Source organism: Falco cherrug, chromosome 1 (genome assembly GCF_023634085.1).
Source record: "Falco cherrug isolate bFalChe1 chromosome 1, bFalChe1.pri, whole genome shotgun sequence".
Lineage (NCBI taxonomy): Eukaryota > Metazoa > Chordata > Aves > Falconiformes > Falconidae > Falco > Falco cherrug.
The window spans coordinates 126,887,900-126,912,674 of NC_073697.1; the positions used below are offsets into that span (position 1 = coordinate 126,887,900).

The following is a 24,775-nucleotide window of genomic DNA, read 5'->3' on the forward strand; positions in this document are numbered from 1 at the left end:
CGAGACTCGAGAAACAGCTTTATTAGGAAACGCCTCCCGGGCGGCGGGAGGGAGAGCCCGGGGGCGGCAGCGCCCCGGCCCTTTGCCAGCTCGGCCCCGATTCCGCAGCGGTGCTGAGCCCCCGGCGACAGGACAGAGGGGACCCCCAGCAGCAGCCAGGGGAGCCAGGCCGAGACAACCAGTGGCAAAATGAATGCAGGTTGCAAAAAAAAAAAAAAAAAAAAAAAAACAAAAAAAAAACACCTTTCCCAGGATCACAGAATGATGCTTTTTTTTTTAAAAAAAAAATCCTTCATCTTTTTCAGGCAGTTTTTTTCCAAAGTCTCTGCCTTGCCACGCAGCCTTCTGTTCCTCCACCATCCTTCCACTGCATGAATGCACCCAGACTCTGCCTCATGCTGTTGGTACTGGAGTCAGTAAAAACACAGCCCAAAACAAACACCCAACCCCCAAAAAACAGCTCGCCCAGGTTCCAGAGTTGCCCCAAGACCCTCTGTTTGTGGCACAAAGGCCCTGGGCCACGGCAGTGGGGGGGGGCGCGCAGGCCTGCCCTAGACCTCCCAGCACTCCCTTTTGAAGAGCGCAGCTGCTCGCCATGTAGCAGTAGCGTGAGAGAGAAGAATCTCATCTGGGAACAGCTCCTGCAGCTCTGTAGCCAACTCAGAGTCTTTTTCGTCAAGGTAAGGAATAAGTGATTCCTTCAGGCTAGAAAACAGAGCAAAAGTAGTATTAATAGATAATGTACCGCAAACTACAACTGCCACATAATATTTTGTACACTAATATTAAGTACAGAGTTTTAACATGTGTCTCTTGTAATAAGAAAGATTAAACAGGCAGTCAGATTTAGAGAGAGGCTAAAGGACCCAGAAATGGGAGGCTGCAGGTCAGAACCAAGCTGTTAGGGCCAAGCTGTGCGCATGGAAAGCCAAGTGTCCTCATCTGAGCCACTCCAGAAGTGCTTGCATTTATCTTTAGCGCCCATGAACAGCAGCTCCTGGTATATTCCAGCAGTGTTCCTAAAATAACTTGTGTAAGATTAAGAGTTATACGTGCCAGAAACAGGCAGTGTGTCTTGGAACTAGCTGCATATTCTTAATGTTGATGATTCTGCTTTGTGTCAATCATGACAGTCATTTGCCAAGGGAACAGTTTCCATCACAAGCATTTTCAGAGACAGAAAAGCTCAAGTTAATAACAACTGTGTTTGGTTTGGGCTGCATAACTTACCTCCACGTGGGTCTTAATTCATCCACATCTTTGACACGTCTCAGCTTCAAGATTATAATTTCATGGAGCTCCTGCAGGAAGGTTTCCAGCCTTGTGTGGATAAGGAAGGTGTTGAGGAGCTTGGCCATCTCTGGAGTGAGCTCAGCTTTGTAGACTGTACTGACATCTACAAAAGGATCCTAAAAATGCAGTGAGGGGAAAAACAACCAACCATACACATCTGAGCAACTTCATTTTGCGAAGAGGAAACAGCTGATTAGGCACTAAGTCATCAGTGCACCTTACCCTTTTGAGGCGCAGAAGCTGCTCAGATTTGCGCGTAGAGAGAAGTTGCCATAGTGCTATGTTGTGCTTTAGGTGACATCGTCTGAAAGCCTGAAAGAAAAACAGATATATGGAGTGAACCTGGATGTAAGGGATGTATTTAGGAACCTGTCCGCACCCTGCCCTGCCCATGCAGGTCAAAACTGCAGCGCAATGCAAGCACAAAGAGTTCAGCAGGGAGCTCACCGAGCCCTTTTAACCTGGGTGGAGAAGCAATACCGAATTCTTTCTCTTCCTTATTTTGCCTTCAATAATCCATCCTTTTGGTATCACGAAACAGAGTGGGAAAGTGATAGGGCTATGTCACACATGCTTGTTATAACGCAGTGCCTTTGCTGCCACTGGTACAGGACCTCTTTTCACACATCATTAGGAGATAAAACCTTCCCCCCAACACCACTTCTGAGAGGTAAAGGGATATTTTCAATCCTGCTCAGCACCAGGCAAGCCAGTGTCACTGAAAGCTGACTCATAATTGAAAGTTCTCCCTTTTCGGAGTTTTAGCACTGCAACTAGTTATGCTGACACTCAACTGAGAATTCTCCTTCCTGGTGCTGACAGAAGAGCCTGGATCTACAGAGAAGAGTTTCACCTTCCGCACTCACCCTGCACCTGACTTTTCTCTGTTGGGTTTTGCAAGAACCTATTGAGTATCAACAAGCTAGTAGATGCTCCATCTTGCAAACACTGGTTGCAGGGGAAGGGAAAATTGTTTCCCCCTCACCAATGAATATGGTGGAGAGAGAATTCTATCACATATATTTTTCAAGCTGAACTAATGCTGAGCTTGGAGATCAGACTGGCTGGATTTAGTACAAACCAGTGTAGAATTTACCCTGTAAGAACAAGAGCTTTGGTCTCAGGACTCACCTGCAGTACATGAGGGTTCGTCTGATCACCCATCTGCAGAACATTTTCAATGTAGTCAGTCAGAAGCATTTCGGCATTCTCTCCAGCCATGGACAGGAATCCCAAGGTAATTTCAGTAACAGACAGAGCATCACAGACATCACTGTAGGACTGTAGTTCCCCGGTGATCATGTTCATCACAGAACTGGGGAGAGCACTCTGAAAACCAAAGCCAAAGTAGTTGCTAGTATTAGTCTAGAGCCAGTCCTTATTGCTGCTCAAGTTGCTAAAGTCGTAGAAGATGGCAGAGCCCCTGATTTAGGAAGCTGAAAATATTTAACTATATCCCTTTCCTCATTAAATCCTGACTGACAAAAGGCAAGTTTGTACTTACTTAAGGCATGCTGGGAGATTAGCAGATGAGCCTTCAGATGAACAAGGCAAGTGACAGAACACAAACCCAGCGTTTCTCAGGATTGCCAGGGGTCACATGCTTGCCCTGTTTCCTCCAATGCAGAAACTCACCTGGTCCAGCTTATTCCTGACATCATTAAACAGCTGTTCATAATTGCGATCATGCCTGTACACAAGGGTAGGTATTCCCTGTCAGGAGGGAAACACATGGTTGTAAAGCTTTGGTAACATCGCTTACCCTGCTGCAGTGCATGCCTAGCTGCAGTAACCTCTGCAGGGCTCCAGCATCAGCCAAGAAGCTGTCTACAGAACACACAGCTAGCTGCCTTGTCCTACCGTTAGGGTGATGAGCGGCTTCCCCTGCAGGAACTTGCTGATGACTTGCTGCTGGATCCTCTCCAGATCAAAGTCCTGCAACGTCTCCCCTCCCTTCTCCATGCTGTACTGGCAGTTGGACAAGATCAGAGGGATCAGGTCTCTATCAACTTCATAGCTGATCAAGTGCAGGTCAGCCACTTCTGATGGACTGATCAAGTACCTGCAGAACAGAAAAGAGCCTCTACTTAGAGCGAGGAGCCTTTATGAAGGAGGGAAAGCCGATTGCATGGTAGCAGGTCATACAACAGAGCCCCCAGAAATGCCTAGCTGGAATAGCAACATACCTATCGTCTTCCCTGATGAGTTTGTTCACCGAGTGGACAAAGTCATTGTGCAGACCAATGAGGTAACTGGCTAAGGCTGTGGAACAGAGACCCAGCCCCTGTCGACGTGGCAGAAGGACCTCAAGCTTGATGTCCAGGGTCAGGTCAGCATCACAGTAGCCTTTAGGAAGCTTAATTTCCCCTGAAATAAAAGGCAGAGAAGACTGCCTGAGGTGGCCCGCCTAAAGCTAGCCCATGATGACCAAGCCTCTCTTGAGCTGACCCAGGTCAGGAGAAAGTATAGAACCTGAGAGAAAAGCAGTGCTCTTTCCATTACATATAAGCACTAAAGGGAGCAAGTTCAGGTGAGAATACTATAAGAGGGAAACAAATTCTTCTATTTGCACCTAGATCTTAAACCTTTAATGGCCAAGGTCAGTTCTGAGGATATGCCTCAGCATCACTTACGGGAGGAATGTGAACTATCAAAGAGGAGTAGCAGAGGAGCGTGGTCCAGCAACTGGCAAGCCCTCGCTTCCATCACTCTTGAAAAAATGCTGGCAAAGAAAGCTACTCACCGTTGGTGTCCAGCGAGCTTCTCAGCTTGTTCCAAACAGACAGAAACACATTCACTCTCCTCTGTAACAGGTCCCTCATCACATCTGAGGAATAACAGAAAGACAAATCCTTGAAACACCTTTCACTGGCAACACCATGATTCTCTGTAATACAAGAATTCTCAAAGCACACCACTGAACTCTAGGCAACAGCTCAAAGAGATGCAAAGAGACTAAACAGACATTAAAAACACTCTAATTGTATCAGAGTCATTTGCTCTGTTTCTTTGTATTCTTCCACTACTGACTACTGTTGGCCCAGGTGACAAGGCTAGATAGATCCTCAGTCTGATTCTGCATAACCTTTAAGTACTTTTCTGTAAGTACTTAAAAAAGTAAGTAATTGTACTTAAGTGCAATTGAAGGAGTTGCCACAAAATGCCCATGTGCTGCTCATGAATGGAAGAGAAGGACATCTATTCCACCTTTTAGGCAGGCCCTGATCTAGGGCAGAGCTTGAAAATTCAACGTACCCACTGCTGCATTGAGGGATTTAACTTGCCTATCTCTGAGCAGAGCCCCCAGCCCTTGTGAACAATCTTCCTGTGCTTAAATTATCTTTAAAGACACCTGATGACTTTTCCAAGCATAACTCAAGGGTTAAGGTCTCCAATTCATTTGGATGGGAGTTAAAAGGAAAATATGAGGGCTTAAGATTGTAAGATCAAGAGAAGTTTTCACCTTTGTTTTCAACTGGACTATCCAGCACTTTTTGTTTCACTAATTACAGTTTTGGCAGTCTTCTCACCTGAGGGGCATTCGTTGAGGAAGTCTCTGATTGAGCAGTGTTTGACATCAGCGGTGTTCTGAAATTGCCTCACCAAATCTCTCTGCAGAGCCAAAATCTCTGGTAGGAATTTAACCAGCCTCAATTCTGTTTCCTGGAAGAGGAGAAGAGGAAAGGGGGTCTATGAGTAAGGTTGTTGTTGGACAAACCATTTTTGAATACTTTTATGAAATTACTTTTTAAATGTTTAAAAGAAAAAATATTTTACACATGCAGTTCTCAAGATTATAGGAAGTTATGAGGACAAGGACACTGTATAATCCAGCAGTGGTTTAGTCCTGGGCAACTGGCCTGAGCAGGGTTGGACCAGACTACCTCCAGAGTTCCCTTCCAACCTCAACCAGACTGTGATTCTGCAAACTGATCTCTGAACGTCGTGGTCCCTCATCCCTCTGTCACACTCACCTTCTGCAGAAACTTCCAAAGGAGAGGGACATTGTCCTTTGCATTCTTTTGCTGGACTACATGGCCCAAGTTCTCCACCGAAACCCTCTTTCGGCAGCTCCACATCTTGGAATGATGTATGTGACTGTCCCTTGGCAGCTGGGACAGGAAAGCAACTGGGTCGCCATACACTATTTTCACTATTGGATTGGAAGAAATTCTCTCATCCTTTTGTATTTGTCTATTTATTTTCAGAAGTTTCTTATCCAAATCCTGCATTAAAAAAAAAAAAAAAAGTATCAGAATTGGCAGTGTCCTGCCATGTTGAACCTCCACTAGAGTCTATTTCCCTTACACTGTGATGACCAATTGACACAAGCATGTCAAAGCAGAAGATGAACTCCTAGAAAAGGCATATAAAACATACTGCAAGACAGCTGTTTATACCATAAAGTTCTCCAGTTCATGCAACTCACAGGTCTTCCATTCTTGAGATTATGTATATGGTGGTGGGTGCCAGGGAAGGCAGATAGCATATAGTTGTTCCAAATTAATCCTCACTTGGACAAATACATTCAACTGAGCTGAGACACTTCTGCTCTTCCAGCTATACAAAATCATCATAGCACAACTCTAGTCTCAGATACTCATTTCCACAGACAGAATAAAGTTGGTTGACCCTTACAAATTGAAGTGAACCTGCAGTGGTGTCATAGATGGCTTGGCTTTAGGAATAGCTGGGAGAAAAGTGTGGCACAGATACTCTACAGCAGGTCAGATTTCCAAGTTAGTCAACTTTGAACTGCACACAGCTGCTGAAATTTTATACAGCAAGTTTCTCACCTCCAATTCAGGAACAATAATTGTGTTTGCAACATCTTTTTCCCAGTTGTTTCTCTTCTCCTTGGTGGAGAGCACATCATCAAACTGAACTGGCCCTGCAACAGCAATATTTAGACTCTTACATCTGCAATATTTCAGCTAAAAGAAAGCACAGATTCTCCAAGTTTCCAGATGTGACATCCTTGCAAGTTAGCATGACAAGGCAAGACCATTTACAGAGATCCTAGAAGCTGGATGAGCACATCCTGGTCTAGCTGGAGAGTGTCATTCAAAACAGCACACAGTGATTGCAGGTTTTCAGAAGCTTCAGTCCAGTCACTCAATTTGAATTATGTGGACATTTGTACAAGTCAGTCATAATCCCAGAGAGGTTAAACAAGTTGTCCAAGGTCAGAGCACAATCAGTGGCAGATCAAAGAACAGCACTTGGAATCCTGATTTGTGCTGTTACACACTAAAAACACGGCTATTACATATAAATCCCTCTATGACAATGACGCATCAACTTCAACTCCAGATTCTACTGTGAACCATACTCTGCCATCCCTCTTCTACCAAATAGCTTCTTGGTAGTCATTCAGAGGGCAGTATAGTATATACACATACACAGCATGAGCTACCTCTGCTGTGAGCTGAAAGCTCTGTCAACATTTCATGAGGTTATTTATTCAATAATTCCTTTCCAGAATTATACACCAAACCCTGCAAGCTCAAATACTTGACCAAAAGAGAAGTAAACAGCCAAAAATTCTTCACCCCCTACAGTAAGAAACAACCCTTAGACTTATGGATCTTCCTCATCAGCTCAGCTGCTTCTTGTTAGAAACAGCCTGTTAGCAAAGGTAAATGAGTGCTGCCCTTAAAATGCTGATATAGCTTGCAAATATGATATAGCAGGTCACTTTCCTTACACTGGCTTGGGTGCTGATGGGGGTCCTTGAGAAGGCTGCTGAGGACAAGATGAAAGATGTTGACGGAATCGTCCACACTCTTCCCCAAAATTATTGTCAGCTGTGCCAAGTCCTCCTGAATATGCTGCTGCAGGAAATGCACTGAGTTCTTCACTGGTGGCTTGATTATCTTTTCCAATGACTAAAGAGCAACAAAAGACAAGAATAAGCATAGCCAGCAACACCCAGTTCAAGCACATGTCGCACAGAACTACAGTCTCACCAGAAAGTCAACTGCATCCTAGAGGATTCCTACCACTTGAACAAATAAAGGCAGGTACGAGGGTAGCTGCACACATGCAAGTGCATGAAAGAACCAAAATCACTCCCAGCAAAGAAGTGAATTTGGGTCTTGCATCTTAAAAGCCTGCCTTAGTTACTTGGCAATATGATGAAAAGGACCAGCATCATACAAAGGTTTCACTACATTTCATGCAGCCACTATTATTGGAAGGTACCTGAGGATCTTTTGTAGCTCCCAGTAACATTGTCAAATGTGTAAGCAAGCGCATCAGAACAAAGACAACTGGGGACATGGCTCGATCAGACACTCCCACTGTTTTTCTTTGCTGTGGATCTCCAAGTATATGGCCAGTTTGAGTTCTGTCTTCATTTCTCCTGTTGGAAAGTATATATAGAGATTTTTTTTTGCCTTAAGACACACAAGAGATGTCTTTGATACCCACTACTGTCTTTTTGACCCATAAGTTCTTTGAACGCCATAGAAGCTGCCAGTTAGAAGTGCTGCAGGGGAATGAGGATTTCCAGTAAGTTTTGTACACAAACAAGTCAATTTATTTGGTTTTGCTGGCTGATTACTCTTCCTTCGACAACTCTTCCTAATATGTTTTCTCGGAAAGAGGCAACATCCAGCCCTGTAGGGTGAGATTAGCCAACTCCATGCTGGACTGACGAGAAGCCACTGCTGTTCGAATTAGTAACTTACAGCCCTTGTGTAAGAACATTAAAGTATTGATCCAGACAATCAAGGAGGAGGGGAGCTTTGGTAGAAGTTCTTCAGTCATGCTGATCCATTTAAGAAAGCATTGCCTGTCACTATATGTTGGTGTAAAACCACGTAACTTATATCAGCCTGGATGAGCAGGGAAATGAAAAACTAAACCAGCAGCTTGACAAGATCTTATGTTAAGCCAGTTTCTGCAGAGTTAGAATTATACCAGCACTCCTAACAGCTCAGCCTCTTCTCCCACAGAGACCAGTGTCCAAGCCAACGGGGAATCCCACCTTTCAGACAGCAGCATGAAGTGGTTGGTACCTTTTGCCTTGAAAGTATGACAGGCAAGTACTGCATCATTTAGTGCTGAAAAGGTTAATGAATGAAAGCATACCGGAATTCTTGAAAGCCACACAGTGGTTTATGCTGTTCCCCTCCAACCTGAGCACCACAATCAAGACAGCGGCTAGTTTCCATTGGGAGGCCACACTAGCAAAAGGTAAAATGAGAACACTGAATTCCAGATTAAGAGCCTCTCCACCAGAGAAAGAGAATGAAAAAAAAATAATCCAGGCTGTAACTGGTTAACTCAAAAGCTGCCATATACTTGCAAAGGACCTCTGCCTTTCCTGTTTGCTACATTTATGGTATAAGCTATTCTAAATTTTACATTACAATGGCAGAATGATTAGTAATATAGAGTTTAGAAGATGAACCAATGTGCAATAAAACATTAAAACCAGTAAAAAAAACTAGTTTGTGGAAAACACCTCCTGCTTAAAAACCCATCAGTCTCAAATTCTTACCTCTCCTACAGTGCAGGGGTGGCCATTTGGACATGCTACCAAGAAAGAGGAACAAAACAGGACAGTATTACAAGACAGACATTCATGAAATCCCTGTTAATTCCTCTCACATGGACCATTATCTTGGAGCAAGAAATACACTCCAAGATCTAATCAAAGGCACTGAACATCCCAAATCTCAAAAGGAGCAATAGGCCCATGTAGGAACACAAAGAATTTTTCAGTGCTTCTCTCCTTGAGAAACAAGGAATGGAAGCCTGAAAGATTCTGCTACTGAGTACCAAATGGGCTGGTAAGCGTGAACATTCCCCCACCCAGATTCCTAGTCCGCAGTAAGATCCTACTGTGGAAAACAGAGCTGAAGGTGGCAGAGGACTGCTCTTCTGCTCACAGCACTTAAACACTGCCAGAAGTAAGAGGACAGGTCTTCTGTTTAGTCTCAAGCTTGTAGTTGTTTACAAAGTTTGAGAGTGCAGAAGCTCAAAGCACTCTGGTGCATTACCCACATAAACTATAGCTACAAATCTTAATTTACAAAGGATAACTCATGCTGAGGAGAGTGTCTGTCTTCACATTCGGAACAGCTTCATTCAAAACCCAGGGATTATCCTTCAGTTTCTTTTACAGCCAGCCAGGAGCACTTACTGTACCAGCGCAGAGTGGCCACTCCTTCCCAGGCCCTCGCCTGAGCCACTATATCTTCTGGCATCGTAGGCAGAAAAGAGTGCTAAGGAGGAAAAAGGAAAAAAGATGACAAATGAATCTATAAATCAGTTCTCTCCTGTAGCAGTCACTCACTGGTTCTTGATTCATTAATGGAAACAAGAGACATCTGAAAGCAGAGGTCATGCAGATGACATACATTCACATTTTCAAATTCTGCCTTTGAAAATCCACTCTTAAAAATTGTCAGTATTGTTTAGACTTGCATGTGCACTCTCTAGACACCCTGAACCAGATTCCTCTTGGGGATGGCCTGATGTACCCTGGTGTGTATTAGCACTTTTCCTTACAGCTTGGATAGCCAGAAGTAGAGGCACAGATCCCTCCACCCTGACTCAGCCCAGGGCTCCAGGAGCCATCACCCCCTACAGCACACAGGTCTCCACAGTGTGACCTGCCAACTGCTTTCAGACTTGCTCCCTCACACAAAGTATTTGCCTGATACTGCTCAGGATGCAGAGGTACTCTGAAAAGGTATCAAGTCCAGAGCTTGTGCTGTGCTAATTAATCCCAACAACACTGTAGAAATCATACATCGGTAATTCACAGCTGAAACAACAGGTTGGTGCTTTTGATGTTAAGAAAGGTTAGGTTACAGCGGATCCAGAAGATACATGGAAGAACCAGAAATAAACTGAATTGTCCTCTCAGTTAAAGCTCCTTACCTCCATGGTGTGCGGATGGAATGCCAGATTCCTCAGGGGCTGCAGGACAGGGTTCTGCCCGCACAGCAGGACAGCAGTGGTGTGAACAGCCATTTCAATCAGTGCTCCATTGCGGATTAAGCTTTGAGGATCCACCGTCAAAAACGGCAGTGCATTCATCACAAGAGAACCTGCAAGGTGCTGCAGGTCTGGAGAATTCAGGACTTGGGAGTTCTGGATGAACTCAGTCATAGCATCCGTTTGCTGGAAGCACATATTTAAAAGAAATCAAGCCAGCATGATATTACCCACCAAACTGAAGAGGACTATCAGCTGCTTCCCATACTGCATTGCCCCTGCTTTGAAAATATTTCCAGTCTGCTCAGATCAGGACATAACTGTATTTGGGGCAGAAGAACAAAAGGCTCTTCCACCAATGACTAAAATCTTATTCATCCTTATCCCTGAAGCATGTTTGTCACAAGCTTCCAAAGTGAAGTATCTTACCTGCTGTTTGGGATGAAGACTCGAGTCACTAAGTCCATACAGGGCAGTGACCTCCCTGAAAATAGCCAGGAGCAGATGGACAGATTGTACAGCCGGGGAGCTGCTAGATGCCTAGAAAAGAGGAACTGATGGTATGGCAGAGAACAGGCTATAGCTGTCACAGCTAAAGTTACTGGGTGTGCAGGCTTCAGCAGGTCTGTGGTAAAAGTTCTCCCCACAAATGAAGGCACATCATGCAGAAATGGCTGTTCAAGCCATAAACGAGTAATCTGCCAGCACTCAAGCTGACAGAGTTATATCTCAGAAACCTCTCAAGTATTTTATTCTTCTAACATCCAGTTGGAATTGCAATCTCACTAGGCAGCAGCCTGCACATGCCTTCCCTGCAAATCAAATCAAATCAACATGCAAGTGGAAAAAAAAAAGAGTAAGTCACAACCAGTGGATAATAGATAGTACAGAGACATTCAAAGGTGCATTGTTTGCACACTTCTTCCTGAAAATTTTCATACACAGAATACATATTGGAAAAAGGTTACAATTACACAGAGATCACTTTGATTTTTGCATGGCAAGGTACAAGGTGAGGCAGATACAGGAAGGCAGAGAGAGGGCAAAAAGCAACTTTGATTATCTGCCTACTCTCCCAGCAGCTGGCTACAAGGTGCCTGTATTGCATACTGCAAAACAAACTCCTACAATAGATTACAAGGGAGAAAAGCAAGATGAGAAATAACCCAAGTGTCATATGCTAGAACACAGGTGAGAAAGTAAAGCAAACGTGTGTGTGCCAGCAGCCACCACAGTAACTTTCAAACAAAGGCATCCAAGACTTCTCTACTAGAAGAGGCACTGCCAACAAAAACACAAAGCTTAAACACTGACCACGCAGAATCCACAACAGGATTATGGTAAGGAGAGCGTGCCCTACCTTCTCTGCCTTGAGAAGACCCTCAATCTTGCACTCAATCATGGCTTTCCCCACAGCATCACGCAGGACTCTGTAATTCTCGCCACATGCCAGGTAACGATCGATGTGATTAGACTGGCTGTTCTGTACCTACAAAGGGAGAAGCCCATGGTGGGCACTGTGGACCATTAACCACCATTGGACAAGGCAGGACCTCCTCTTCCTCCCAAGAACTGTGGTGTTTCAGCATTCACAAAGAGACAGCAGGCAGGCATGGCAACCCAAACGGCTTCTTGCTGCCTTAGACTCCATTCCATAGAGAGCAAGGACGAGTCATCTTCACAACCACTCCCACTGTAGTGAGTACCCCAAAAGCCACACAACAGTAGAAACACCCCAAAGCAGCACAAACTGGAGACTAAGCACAAACCAGAGCCATCTCCAAGGAGACACCTCTTTACCTGTTGCAGAATTTCTGCTGGGAACACCCAGTTAAACTGCGCCTCTGTGACAAGCTTCTGAGCAAATTCCATCCCATACTGACTAGCAATTTTCCGGACTAGGTAAACACGATGCCAGTCATTTTTGGTGAGGCTACAGAACACCCTCACATTTCCCAGGTAACGTTGCTTCTCCTCTACCTGGTCTTGCTCTGGAGCGGGGGAAGAAAAAAGAAAAGAGGCAAAACCACATTCTACTTTGTAAAACTTTTCTGTCAGTGCTAGCCGTAGCACCAAGCCCCTTTTACTGGTACTGACTAATTATACAGGAGAATTTAAAAGCCTTCTCTTCCTCAGATGCTTATCTAGTGTTTCCTCAGTCAGATTTTAGACAATAATTCATTCTTCAACAGAGGATGACTCCCATTTCCTTCTCTCAAGGAGTTTTCCCATTCACTGGTAGCTCATTCTTGGAGCTCTTCCATCTTGGCTCAGTAATGGCTTTCCATTATCTCAACTGCCAAGGTGATGGTGCTCCTTAAGAGTGATCTCCTGGGATGCGTTTTGCTAGCCTAACATCCTCAATGCAGGGGCTGGACACTGAAGTCCCTTGAAATTAGTTATGTTACCACACTTTGATGCTTCATGGACAGCATAAGAATCTGAGACTGCTTTGAGTTCTCCTTTGAGTCAGCAAATCAGCTCAAAACTTCTTTTATTTTTTCTGAAGTATCTCATTGTTGCAGCACTCTCAAAACTAGCCAGCTGTAACAAGGTCTTTTACCATCACATACCGACATACTCTTCATGCCAGCGCCTCTGCTGCCTTCTCCTAGTCTCTCCTCATCCAGGGCACTCTCTCTCTCTCTCTCTCTCTCTCTCTTCCCTTTACTTCTTCCTCCTCTCTCTTCCTTGGCTGCCCAACCACTTAACAGAACCAGCCACAGCTGCACCTTATCTACATCGGCCAACCCACCGCCCCTGAAGCCAGCCCACAGCTGTATGTTATCAATATTAATTAACCCAGCTTCATTCCTCTACATCTCTTCATCCTTTTTAGCTGCACAAAGCTCTCTTTCATATAAAACAATAAGCAGTCACATATCTGAAGCATCATTTATGCTTTATTCATTTATTCATTAAAGTTCACTTTAGTTGGCTCTAAATAAAATTTCATTGTTAGCACTTGGAGGGTAAGATAAATCTCCTTCCAAAGGCACAACTGCTACGTAACTGCACCCTAGGGGTCACTGCCACAGCCTTGCTGCTAGTTATAGAGCACTTCAATACATGGTAAAGAGGTCAAATAGTGACTGGCATTCCCAATGGAAGAGAGAAGAAAGCTGATGCACTCATTCTTGGCCATGCACCAAAACAAGTTCTAGCACAGCACAGGTGTCTATACCATGTCCAGCCCATCTCCCACAGCGACTCTGCTCTGTATACAGCATTTCCATTTGACAGCAGAATAGTTAAGACTTACCTGTGCGCTCATGCAAGTCAAAGAGCAGCTCTACAGCCTTACTCAGGTACAAGCGAACTTTGGCTACTGCCTGCAGATATTCAACGGATGATTCTTGAAGAGTTTCTTGATTGTTCATTGGGAAATAGTTCTCTGGAAAGCCTCTGTCTCTAGGCAGATAGTTTCTGTGCTCATATCCAAGGCTGCCCTCAGACTTTTCACACATGGAATCCTAAAGATAGGCCAGAATGTTGCATGAGTAGCAGAACTGCTTAAATCATAAAGTACCACTGCAAGGGACATTATCTCCACTGCATCAAGCACATTAAACTTTCATGTCTTTCTCAGCACCCTCCACCCCAATGCCATTGGCTCCTCCCCAAGAGCTTTAGGATAAGCACCAGAGAGATCTGCCACATCACCAAACATCCATTTCAGTAATGCACCCAAGCTCTCTCCCACATTTCCTAAGCATGTAGCTGAGCACAAGTATTATGAGCATGCTGACTGGCCACACACATGCTGAGACACACATCACATGTTCCAAGATGCCAACCTCTACCCATCTTTGCCTGAGGATCAAAATCTGTATTCTTGCTATCTACAAAGTCACCATTTTAATGAAGACCATAAGAAATGAAACTCTGCTATCAAGTTTGCTTAAAGTTGTCCAATGCATTAAAAGTTATGCAAGGGGAGGAAAGGGAACAATCCAAACGGCATAATAATCTCAAGCTCTGCAAACAAAAAGTGTCTGCAAAAAACAAGACAGTAGTCCAGCAGTGGACTACTGAAACTAGAAATCCCATCCTGCTGCACTATGTTGAAGCGAGTCTTCTTGGGCCTCACTTAAGACACTTGCCCAAGGCGTCCAAGAAAAAAAATTTATGTAACACTGCGAATGCACACAAGCCTGAGCTCGAAAAGCAAGGCTCATTACTGGAGAGCAGGTTCTGACCAACTGATTTGATATTAACTTTCTTTTGGGCTTTCTAATTGGGCAGCTAGTTACATGCACAAGAAACTTGCCTAAAATGGCCGAGGAGTTTCTAGTATTGACACTTTTATTCCTGCAACAGTTTTATTGCCCAGCTCTTACCTGTCCAGCACCCTTACCTCTAAGCAGTTGACAAAAAGCAAGTAGAGTTCTTTTTTATCGTTTTTCTCTAGGATCTCATTGTGCTCTACCCGGGACAGGTAGTGTTGCACATCATTTTTCACTTCATTGAAGCTACGGGAGAGAGAAACACCTCCTTGTCACACCTGCAATACTGACAGCTACTAATATTCTAAATCATGATCAAACTGCTAGTTACATCCATGAGGGTCACTCTGGATCTATCTGGAAGATGGAAAAACAATTGTGCCATGTTTTGCCAGATGTCATCTAGCTTCACAGTCTGTGCTAGGCTTTTATCATCAACAAAGCTAAATTAGCATTTCTAGGGCACAAGTCATCTGACCTATTTTAAGCATCTGATTTAGGAGATAAGCACACTTGAGAAATGGCTTTCTGTGCGCTGACTGCAAAGGGAGGCTGGAAGAGCCAGTGTGAATTGAGAGGTCTGTGTAAGCATACAAAAAGATCGTTCTTGATTAAGTATCTGTGGATGAGCACTGCTGCTTTGCTGATCTAGAGCATATCAACTAGTCAGCTGCCTTTAGGCTACCCAAGCCATCCACATTCAGCACAGGTTTACGTTAAGAATAGCTAGGTAAACCTTGGCACAGACTGGTCAGATACTTTAAAATAAGCTACATACAAGCCAGCTAAGCTGCATAACTAATACAGGCACAGGATGAATTTCACCTGTAATTATTTAAATTCAATGAATAACATGGAAGTGAGGAGAACCATCAGATGGGTTTGATGAAGTCATGAAAACCAAAGCTGAACCACCCCCCAGAGTAACATCCATCAGTTGACTGACTGTGCTCACCTGTACTTCAAGAGAAGCTTCAGCATTACTGAGCGGATGATGGGAGTTTCATCCACTTCATCATTAAATGGTGACAGAAGTTTTGTGTAGATAACAGGGTGATCTGTTGAGATAAGAAAGAGATAACTTTGGCAGGTGAGAGAAAGTAGCAAGAGAATCAGCTCCATGAGGCTGAGCATCAGGACAAAGGGAGCTCACCTGAACCTTTTGGGAGGCTTCTATGAACAAACAGCAGATTAAGGAGCTCTTGGATCACCTCTGCCTCAGGGGGCTCATTGTCCTTGAAGCACATAGTCGTGACCACATCTATGAAGAAATTATTGCATCTCTGCCGGAACAGGGCGTTTCTTGCTATGGCCTCTCTAGGGGAAGGGTAAAAAGCATTAGGACAATGTTCAAATACAGAACCACAAGTAACGGATGAAGCAAAGCAGACACAAGAAAAAGTCACCAAGGTGACATCCTTTTCCAGCTTTCCAGGAAGCAAGCTGGATTTGTGCAACACTTCAGTAGTATTGTGTGCAAAGCTGTATCACATTGACAATTAAGATCACAAATGGCAATGTGATGCCATTACCCATCACATCTGAGAAATTGTAGCAGTCTGGTGAAGTTCCCACTGACAGGAAGCTCTGCCCATGGCGGGGGGCTTGGGACTAGGTGATCTTTAAAGGTCCCTTCCAACCCAAACGGTTCTATCATTCTATGATTTTTCATGGGTTTGTAACTAGTTTTCTTACAGGGGCCAAAGCAACTTCCTCCCTTCCTCTGAAGCAATAAGGAGAAAGCGGACAGGACCTGTTCCAGCTCCAGAAAGAATGTAGCAGAGTTCCTTCCACCCATTCTGACGTGTTGACAACTTCAGAGTTGCAAATCAGCATTTCCTCACACAACTAGCCTCACTGCAATGCTTCCACCTTGGAGGGGATTGAGTACCTGAGCTCCACAGAGATATCTAAATTAACATCCCCCATGGCAACTCTGCAGTATGGACAATGCATCTGTGCTGGTACTAGCCATGTCCTGATGCACTTCTGGCAGAACACATGGTAGCAAGGCAGGCAGACTGGACCCTTCGGCTCTCCCAGGCAGATCGGACATGCCTTCAGACCATATCTGTAATTCAGAAATAGCAATGAAAACAACGGCTTCCATGTTGTCTTACCAAAAGCATTTAAGACATTCATCTGCAACTAGACCAAGAGGAGATAATGTAAGACTAGTTGGCTAACTGCTTAGTCTCAGGGTGTAGAATAAAATTGAAGTTATTGTTCTTCATTAGGCTTTCACTGCATTGCATACAGCACTGCCTTACACCCAGAAATACGCTGGCAACATACGCAATACTCCTACCAGACCTTGTGACTTGTCTCAGCGTCAGTACCTGTATAGCCCGTTACTGACTTCATCCTTACATTGGCACAGGACTTTCATCACTGCAACAAAAGTTGGATGAGTTTTCATGTCTGAATCATGCTGAAAACACTGCAGAGGAAAAGGACAAAGCTAAATGACTCTGCTCTAATACCCAAGACAAAAATTCACATGATCAGCAGAAGCAAACAGGGAAGAGGTAAAATCATATCTTTGCTTACCTCGGCAAGAAGCAAAGTATGTTTTTTCACTAAATTCTCAAATTCTGGCATCAGAGTGTTGATGCCAACCAACACGTGCTCTACAAACATAGACATGCAGAAAACCCGGTTCCAGCAGACACTGTGTGAAAGAAAGCATGATTTCAAAAAGTACAATTGTGAGCTGACAGCATGAATGGAAGTGCAGTACCAGGTCAGTCTAATCATCTCACTGATTTCCATGCTCACCACTACAGCATTTGCGCATGTCTCACACAACTTCTTGCGTTACCCTTTGAGTATCAGCCCTGGCTTTTTGGTCAAGGACAAAACACATAACAGCACCTAACACAGTGAGCTTACAGCATAGGAGCCTGTCCTGTAGACAGCTGCAGCAGAACTAGGACTGCTGCGAAAACCTGCTCATACCTCTGACTTCTATATCAAGGAAGTAATGAAAAAAATAATCATCACAATTAACTACACTTACTTCACTTTGGTTAAACCAAACAAGTCTGTGAGAAACTGGGGTAACTCTCTGGGCTTGTCTTCCAAGAGACAAGACTCCACCTTAGATGCAGTCAAGTTCCCCATCTCTCAGTCATTACATACAGGGAACGAAGTGGGGAGGAGACATTGCTGGTTAACAGAAACCTAAGGAGAGTTTTAAATAACACCTGAACCCAGCTGGAATGCACTGGATGATACTGTCAGATTTAGAGGGAGAATCTACAAGAGATGGGGGAAAAAAATAATTTGATTCTTGATGCTTGGTATGTAATTGAGTCTAGCAGGAACCTGGAATGGTTTTCAGAATCTCCATCTGAGAAGAGCAGCACCAGCTTTCAGCGTGTACTGATGTTCTTTGTTAATAAGAACAAGGCAAGACAAAAGATCAAGATTGCTAGCAGATCTGTGGTACATACTTGAGTTCTTTTAGCAGCTGACAGCACCGACTCCCACTGCTCTGTAAATCCTTGTCTTTACAAATATATTCAATGGGCATACGAAGATTCTTCACTTTCTGCAGCCAGTTCTCTGGATGGGCTGTCTGCACTTGACTCTCCAGCTCTTCAGCACATGCCATTGCAGCCAACACATCCAAAACCTAGATACACACACAGGGTGTAAGTATAACACAACAGTTGCATTCAGAATTATTTACAAACCTTGAATTCTTGATCTGGTTTGCTACAGCATATGTTCTACTGAATAATGTTCTACTTGATTATCCTAGGCTCTGGAATTCTCATGGTCATGATTTGGAGCACATCCTATTAACTGATTCTGCGAAAGCAGGGCAAACTGTTTCAAAACCTGCTAGTAACAATGATAACATAGCAGAGTATTCCTAATACTGAGGACCCTGACAGAGCTTGTGCTTCCCACTTTACTGTTGCTGAAATCAAAAGGAGACTGAACGCTAGCTAATTCAGTGAAGACAGCTCTCTGCTAGGGCTGAGGACCACAAAATGCCTGGGGTAGTGACTTTACCATCTCTGAATGTGGTATTCCGTATTCTTCCTGGTTATTGAGGTAGGCAACCACATTGGGATGTACAGCCAGGATCCTAGCAAAGTTCTGCAGGCGGCTCCTGAACCGATTGTATCCAACGTGCACCCAAGGCACGGAAGGCACTGTCTCTTCTCTTCTGAGCGATGTTGCCTTCCATTCCTCTATGCAGGATAAGAATGCAATTCGCAGACACTGAAAGTTTAGGGAAAAAATCAAAATCAAAAAAGAACTTTTATAACTCATTTTGTACTGGTAATCCTGGAAAACTCTGAAAGAAGAGAGTTAGTACTTTACAAATACAGCCTTAAATGTGTCAATCCTCATAGGTGCTCCTATGGAACTGCTTTTCTGAGTAAGGTCTCAGCAATCTCTGCAGCCACTGTAAAATGCATTTGCTTTGTAGCTACCTTACTATGAGTCTGTCTCAGAGGGGGATTTTGTTTGAGAAAGCAACATTGATACAGAAAGGCATGTTCACTGGCATCATACTCCACTTCGCCCAAAGGGTTTCCAGCTCTTGCTCCAGACACTGACCTGCAGCTCCTCTACGGAGGACACGCCAATGGTCAAGACAATGAAGTCTGTGATATAGCACTGGAAGAGCATCTGCCTTTCTTCCTCAGTCAGAGCAGAGATAAATTTTCCTAGTGCAGTCTTCTGGAAGATATCCACAAACTTCTCAGCTTGGTCTGGAAAATGAGAATGCAGAAAAAAGCTGAATATTAGGAGGAGGCTGGGTTTGACACAGCTTCTATCCTAAACAGACTGACACGTAATTAATCACTGATGCATTCAGCAGCCTTCTCATGCAGAGGGAGCTGAAGCCAGGCCTTCTCAGCCCAGGCACCAGTATCGTATTTATGGAATCTCACCTTGTCATTAACTCTTGGCACAGAATATGCCAGAGAGACTAATAGTGAGAAGCACAAGGGAAAGCTAGTTGCACAAAGCTCTGCTGGCTCATATGAGCACAGTGGGATGGAAGGCGATGCCAGGGTCACAAGAGGGTAAAGGCATGGTAGTGACAAACCAGAGTTTATAGGGCAGGCAGATGGAGACGGTCAGTGTCATGAGCTCAAGCCAGGCTCTCACCTTCAGTGTTTTGGATGTATTGAGCTTCCAGCCACATTTCATCCAAGTACTCCTTTATCCTCCAGCTGAAGGGCATCTCATTCCCAGCATCAGCAGACACCATCATGTTGTTCTGCACCAGAATTATCTCTGGCTGAGAGCTAGGAAATTAAAAGGTCATTAATGCACTGGGCTTTTGCCCGAGAAACACTTTCAGGCAGGAGGCAAGAAGCTGCAGAAAGCAAGAAATTAGCCCTAGAAGGAGATGAGGGAAAAAGGAAGGAACTGAAGGGCTCCTTAATACAGCCCATCCTGTCAACTGTGCAGCATTAGGACTTACTTACTCAGTAAGCATTCCCTGGCAAAAGGGCTGTAATGGCAGGACACGTGGGCTCCAGGGGCTGGGTAAGAAGTGTGAGCATGCCAAGAGATAGAGAGCAAAGCCCAGGAATACTGCAGATAAGATAGAAAGAACAGACTTTTGAAGTCACCAAGAACTGTCCTGCTGCCTTTGGCACAGCACCAGGGAGCAACCAGCAAACTTCCACAAGGATCTGAAGCCAGTGCTGGACTGGTCCCAGTGCTGCCAGCCAAGCCCTCCTGCTGCTCTCTCCGGTGGCTCACCTGTTCTTACCCACACTGTAAGGGACAGTCAGAAGTTTTGTATCACTGAAGATGAACATCCACAGGTTTGTCACCCACGCAGCTGCCGGCCTGACCAGCAGCTCCAGATTGCCATTTCTGTCTATGACAGCAATCAGGAGAGCCAGGAATGGAGTGATCACGTTCTGGATTCGCTTCCACAAGGTGTGCCTTTGGGGGCAGAAAGAAACCAAGAAACCCAGAGGGAAGGTGAGCAACGATATCAGCAAATCAGGAGGTGGCCATCCTGAAAAACTGCTGACATTCGTATGCGAGAATGTCCTAATCCTGCCTTTAAGGGGGGGAAAAATATTGCCAACAAAACCCCCTACGTTTCTCTCACTTGTGGCTTGCCTGTAGTCCCACTGTTCCACTCAAAGCGCTTGTGCATTCCTGTCCCAGTACAGCCCATTCAGCTGTAAGTCACTCTCCTTTAGGACCAAGAGAGGATAAAACTGCCTTCAGAGAGCTTCCAGCACAGAGCAGAGACTGACACTGCAAACGTTCAGATTACACAAAACTGCTGTCTCTGCCACACAGCTGTCATTTGCAGATTTTTCCTGGAAGCCTGCAGGTTACAAGGTAGTGCAGCTATCCTCACCTGAAGGTGCCTGCCTCCTGGAGAGCACTGAGGTTGGAAGCCTCCCGAAGCACCCAGTTTTTTGGGTGAAGGGAATTTTCTTCTTGCTTCTTCAAAAGGTTGGAGAGACGAGCCTTTATTATCTTCAGGAAAGAGGCTAGAAAACAACAGGGAACTTGCATTTTCTTTTCCACGGCTTTTGGATCCAAACCCAAATATCACACCAAGCGCAGCATTTTACAATTGTTTCAATAATTAGCCAACTAGGTGGGCTGGGGGGCGGGAACGTGGAAGATACAGCCACCAGAGCTTGCACAGCCAGAGAAAAAGCCAATCTGAACTCCAGGAAAAACCCTACAGCCATCAAAACGAGTGATAGACTGGAGCACAGACACATGCTCTCAGGAGATTGCCTGGGAGATCCACCTTGTCTGTATTACAGCAAGCACCACTGACCTTTGGGTTCCCAGTGAATAAACTTACATGTTTTGGTGGTCCCCTAGATGCTCAGGGACACTACCTGCTGCAGCCAGGGAGCACATACCTTTCAAGTCATCCTCTTTGGACAGAAGGCCAAGGAGAATATTAATTCGCTTTCTGCTTCGACTAAGATCTTCATTTTGGTCCTGTAGCATCCCCACAGCGCTTTGTACACAGGTCCTCAGAAGTACAGTAGTGTCCAGGATTTCACCCTTCCCAGAAAAGTGTGAAAATAATTTCATTACTTTTCAGTTTTACCCCCTTGCCCAACACTTTCCTCTTAAAATGATTATAGTGTTCTCTAGAAAGGGTCTGTCCCTCCTGACATCCCATCTCCAAGTTTTCCTCTCATCTCAGGCTGCAAATCTAAGCTGTTCTTTTGCTATCGAGTATACAATGCAACTTTCAAACTGGCATGCGACACAGCATTTGTATTAAGACTCTTACAGGGAAAAATTTAGCAGTTCAGGGAAAAAACGTGGAAATGATAAACATGCCCTCCCTGGGAGACACTTAGGCACTAGGGGGTCAAAAGCCACATGCAGTCACCCTCGTACTGTGCATCCTCCAGCTGATGCTGTCAGTGGAATGTGAGCCAGTCTTAATATGGCTGCAGCACAGCAAAGCCCACATCCAACTCCAGCACAGCTTCGAATGCACACCTCAGCCAGAAAGCACAAACAGCTGGAGTGGCAAGCTCAGAATCACAGTTCTCAGCTTCAGGGTGTAGAAAGACAACAGAAGCTCTTAAAACTGATTTTTGAAAGTTACAAGTACAAAACAACTAAGGAATTAGAGGTTTCTTAGAATGGTTTCTTTAGTAATGCTGATATTGATTAGGCAGCAGGGGGAGGACTTTGTGACTGATCATTGACATTCATGATACAAATAATATTCTTGATGGATTTCAAGGGAACTGGGATGCAAAAAGGCACGTTGCACCTATGGATGACAGAGCAGAGTGCCATATGGACAGCTGAGAAGCAAACACATGTATTCTCCACTGACCTCATAGTGATCTGCTTCTGGCACTGGTGTTTCAGCCTCCATCTCGTTTGGCTCCTGTTCTTCACCATTCACAGGCAGAGCTGCAACTGAGGTGTAGAATTTTTATCAGAACGGTGCAGAAGGGTACTGCTTCTGTCAGACAAGATTTTATTTAGCAACTGCATCCCAGAGCAGCAGAACATCTGTCAGATTCATCATCACCTGCATGAATAGCTGAGATCCACCTCTCTGAACACAGCTACGGCTGCTAGGGCTGTCAAGCTTCATGCAGCAAGAAATGGAAGAACTACAACACTTAGAGCTAATTCTAAACTCTACCAGAATTTCTTAAGGCAGCATGGCAAAAGCAAGAAGCATAACAAAAAACTAAGGGGAAAGAAAAAGCCTTTTCTAACCTTCCTACAGGTTTAAGTGAACAGATCTACATTCACGTAAGTGAGAGATTCTCTGGAGCGACTCCTTGTCAGTAGTCCCTGCCATGCAGCACCTGCTGCCTCCAGGGCTGAGACAGAGCACTCAGGGTGCTGAGCAGTGCTAATACCACATTTTTGCCAAAAGAAAAAGGGAAAACTAGCAATTTAACTTATTCAATAACCTAAAGTTGCAGTAACTAACTAATTACAAATACAAGTTGGTAGCTTTGTGGTGATCCCCACAAAAAACACCAGATGCTGAGCAGGGAAAACCATTACCTATGTTGTACTAGGCATAAGTTCCATTAGCACCAAGTCTGGGACCATATCCTCCCTTTTCCCCACTGGCATATCAACACCACTGGCTGGCACAGCCAGCAGGCAGCTCACCTTTGGTTTTACCTGAATCTTCACAGAACATCTGGCTGATGGTGAGGTTCTGCAGGGCAGTCATATCAGAGATCATGTCCTTGGATCGACGGAGATCGTCTATATGCACCGACTGCCACAGTCCTAAAAACAGAGGGCAGAAAAAAAACCCAACAAAGCTTCACACCTGCACCATGCTCTTTTAGAAGAGCTTCCCAAGAATTATCTCCCAGGATCTGTGGGCTAGCAGTTCACATTCAGAGTTCGCTTACTCTCACTTCCTGATGCAGAAAGGGAAAGTGGCAATTTCTTTGAACATGCTAACGCACACTACCCTGACTGGCAGGATGTACATGCTACTGGGCCTCTGAGGCTCTTGGAACCCAACACACACAGCAGGAACCTTGCTGCTGAAAGCAGAACATGTAAGCATGTACTCAGGAGTCTCCTGGAGAACAACAGGACAACGCAGGTAGCATCGTGTGTGTTTGCTGCTCTCCAGCTGACTAGAAAAAGGATTCACCTGTCAGTGGGCAAGGCAAGGTGCTCTCACAGAAAAGACTAGGGCTGCAAGGTACCGACTGCCCAGGGGCCATCTCTGTGGGTAAGGGAAGCAGCTCTGACAGCCCACTGGTTCCAGATTTTAAGCATTAAAAAGGTAGTTGAACAAGAGAAATGTTGCCTGAAGCCAGTTCAAGAGTAGGGAGATGGCCAGACCCACCTCCATGGAATCCCACATAGGATGTTCCTCCTTCCACCCGGGAAAGCTTCATAATAAAGTAAACAAAGACAGAGACTTCTCCCAGGTCCACCTTGTTGATTTCATTGACAACAGCATATCTATGACAAAAAGAAATGCTGCTGACAGATCAAAGACAGACAAAAGTTCATGGCTACACGTCTTTCCTCTGTAAGAGAGGGCACATTTTCTGTGCCTGTACAGACACAAGCAACTCGCTCAGCCCTTCCTCCCAGCTGGCTGTGCCAAGCCTGCCACCACTAGCTATGCTTTGAATGACATCCTTGATCCTCAGCTCTTCATGACTTCTGCAGCCAACAGCAAGATTTCACACTTCAAAGGGGATTGTCTGGTAATTTGACCCATCTTAGTTTACTTTGACTTGGGTTATAAACTATTGGAAATAGAATAGTGCTTCTAGATTCATTCCACTACAGAATAAATAGAGGATTACACATTCCTGACTCTAAAGCCCCCAAAACAGCACTAATAATCAAACAGTGGCGAGGAGTCACCAAACAGAACAGCTAGCTGGGAACCACTTCGCATTTGACTTACCTGGCTGAGGCGACGAGCTGGGCATTTTGAGAGCCATCTTCAAAGTCTGTCTGAATAATAAGGACTTTATTTCCTGATGTGGCATCAAGAAAGTCTCTGAAGAGTGAAAGGGGGTTTAAAAGAAGTCATTAAGTATAAAAACAAAAAATTAAAGACTGTAGAAGTAGTCAACTCCTAGCTTTGGCTGCTGCAGGCAGAAGGAGAGATTAAAACACCCATCCTATACAGATGATATAACTTCAAAAACCCATCCCAGTATGATGGGGCTAATACAGTTTGCACTGAGCCAGTCCACTGCTCAGTACAGCATGGCCTCTTGCCTCTCTTTTCCATATGTGTTACTCCCAATGTTCTGCCCACATATCTTCCACCCAGATGACAGCCTATGCAGAGCAGGAGA

The 24,775-nt window shown here is 44.7% G+C and overlaps 1 protein-coding gene across 5 annotated transcripts in view; it reads right to left on the minus strand.

Moving 5' to 3' along the window:
- Positions 1-6: 6 nt before the first annotated feature.
- RNF213 (ring finger protein 213) overlaps positions 7-24,775 on the minus strand; it is a 55,047-nt gene continuing 30,278 nt past the window's right edge. For 2 of the 5 annotated variants that reach the window (XM_055696481.1, XM_055696473.1), the window contains exons 29-66: positions 24,376-24,471; positions 23,800-23,918; positions 23,100-23,222; positions 22,297-22,382; positions 21,353-21,500; positions 20,830-20,965; positions 20,211-20,399; positions 19,608-19,747; positions 19,050-19,204; positions 18,495-18,707; positions 17,927-18,108; positions 17,022-17,142; positions 16,811-16,911; positions 16,363-16,542; positions 15,625-15,788; positions 15,427-15,529; positions 14,603-14,717; positions 13,508-13,718; positions 12,046-12,236; positions 11,606-11,734; positions 10,675-10,785; positions 10,189-10,431; positions 9,446-9,527; positions 8,801-8,835; positions 8,389-8,483; positions 7,498-7,657; positions 7,001-7,181; positions 6,090-6,184; positions 5,268-5,519; positions 4,824-4,956; positions 4,037-4,120; positions 3,480-3,660; positions 3,154-3,355; positions 2,929-3,006; positions 2,425-2,622; positions 1,516-1,605; positions 1,231-1,409; positions 7-705 (exon numbers count right to left, since the gene is read on the minus strand). In XM_055696481.1, the coding sequence (XP_055552456.1) occupies positions 552-705; positions 1,231-1,409; positions 1,516-1,605; positions 2,425-2,622; positions 2,929-3,006; positions 3,154-3,355; positions 3,480-3,660; positions 4,037-4,120; positions 4,824-4,956; positions 5,268-5,519; positions 6,090-6,184; positions 7,001-7,181; positions 7,498-7,657; positions 8,389-8,483; positions 8,801-8,835; positions 9,446-9,527; positions 10,189-10,431; positions 10,675-10,785; positions 11,606-11,734; positions 12,046-12,236; positions 13,508-13,718; positions 14,603-14,717; positions 15,427-15,529; positions 15,625-15,788; positions 16,363-16,542; positions 16,811-16,911; positions 17,022-17,142; positions 17,927-18,108; positions 18,495-18,707; positions 19,050-19,204; positions 19,608-19,747; positions 20,211-20,399; positions 20,830-20,965; positions 21,353-21,500; positions 22,297-22,382; positions 23,100-23,222; positions 23,800-23,918; positions 24,376-24,471 (5,455 nt within the window). In that variant the 3' untranslated portion in view covers positions 7-551. The other 3 variants (XR_008729856.1, XM_055696485.1, XR_008729864.1) reach the window with 3 other exon arrangements.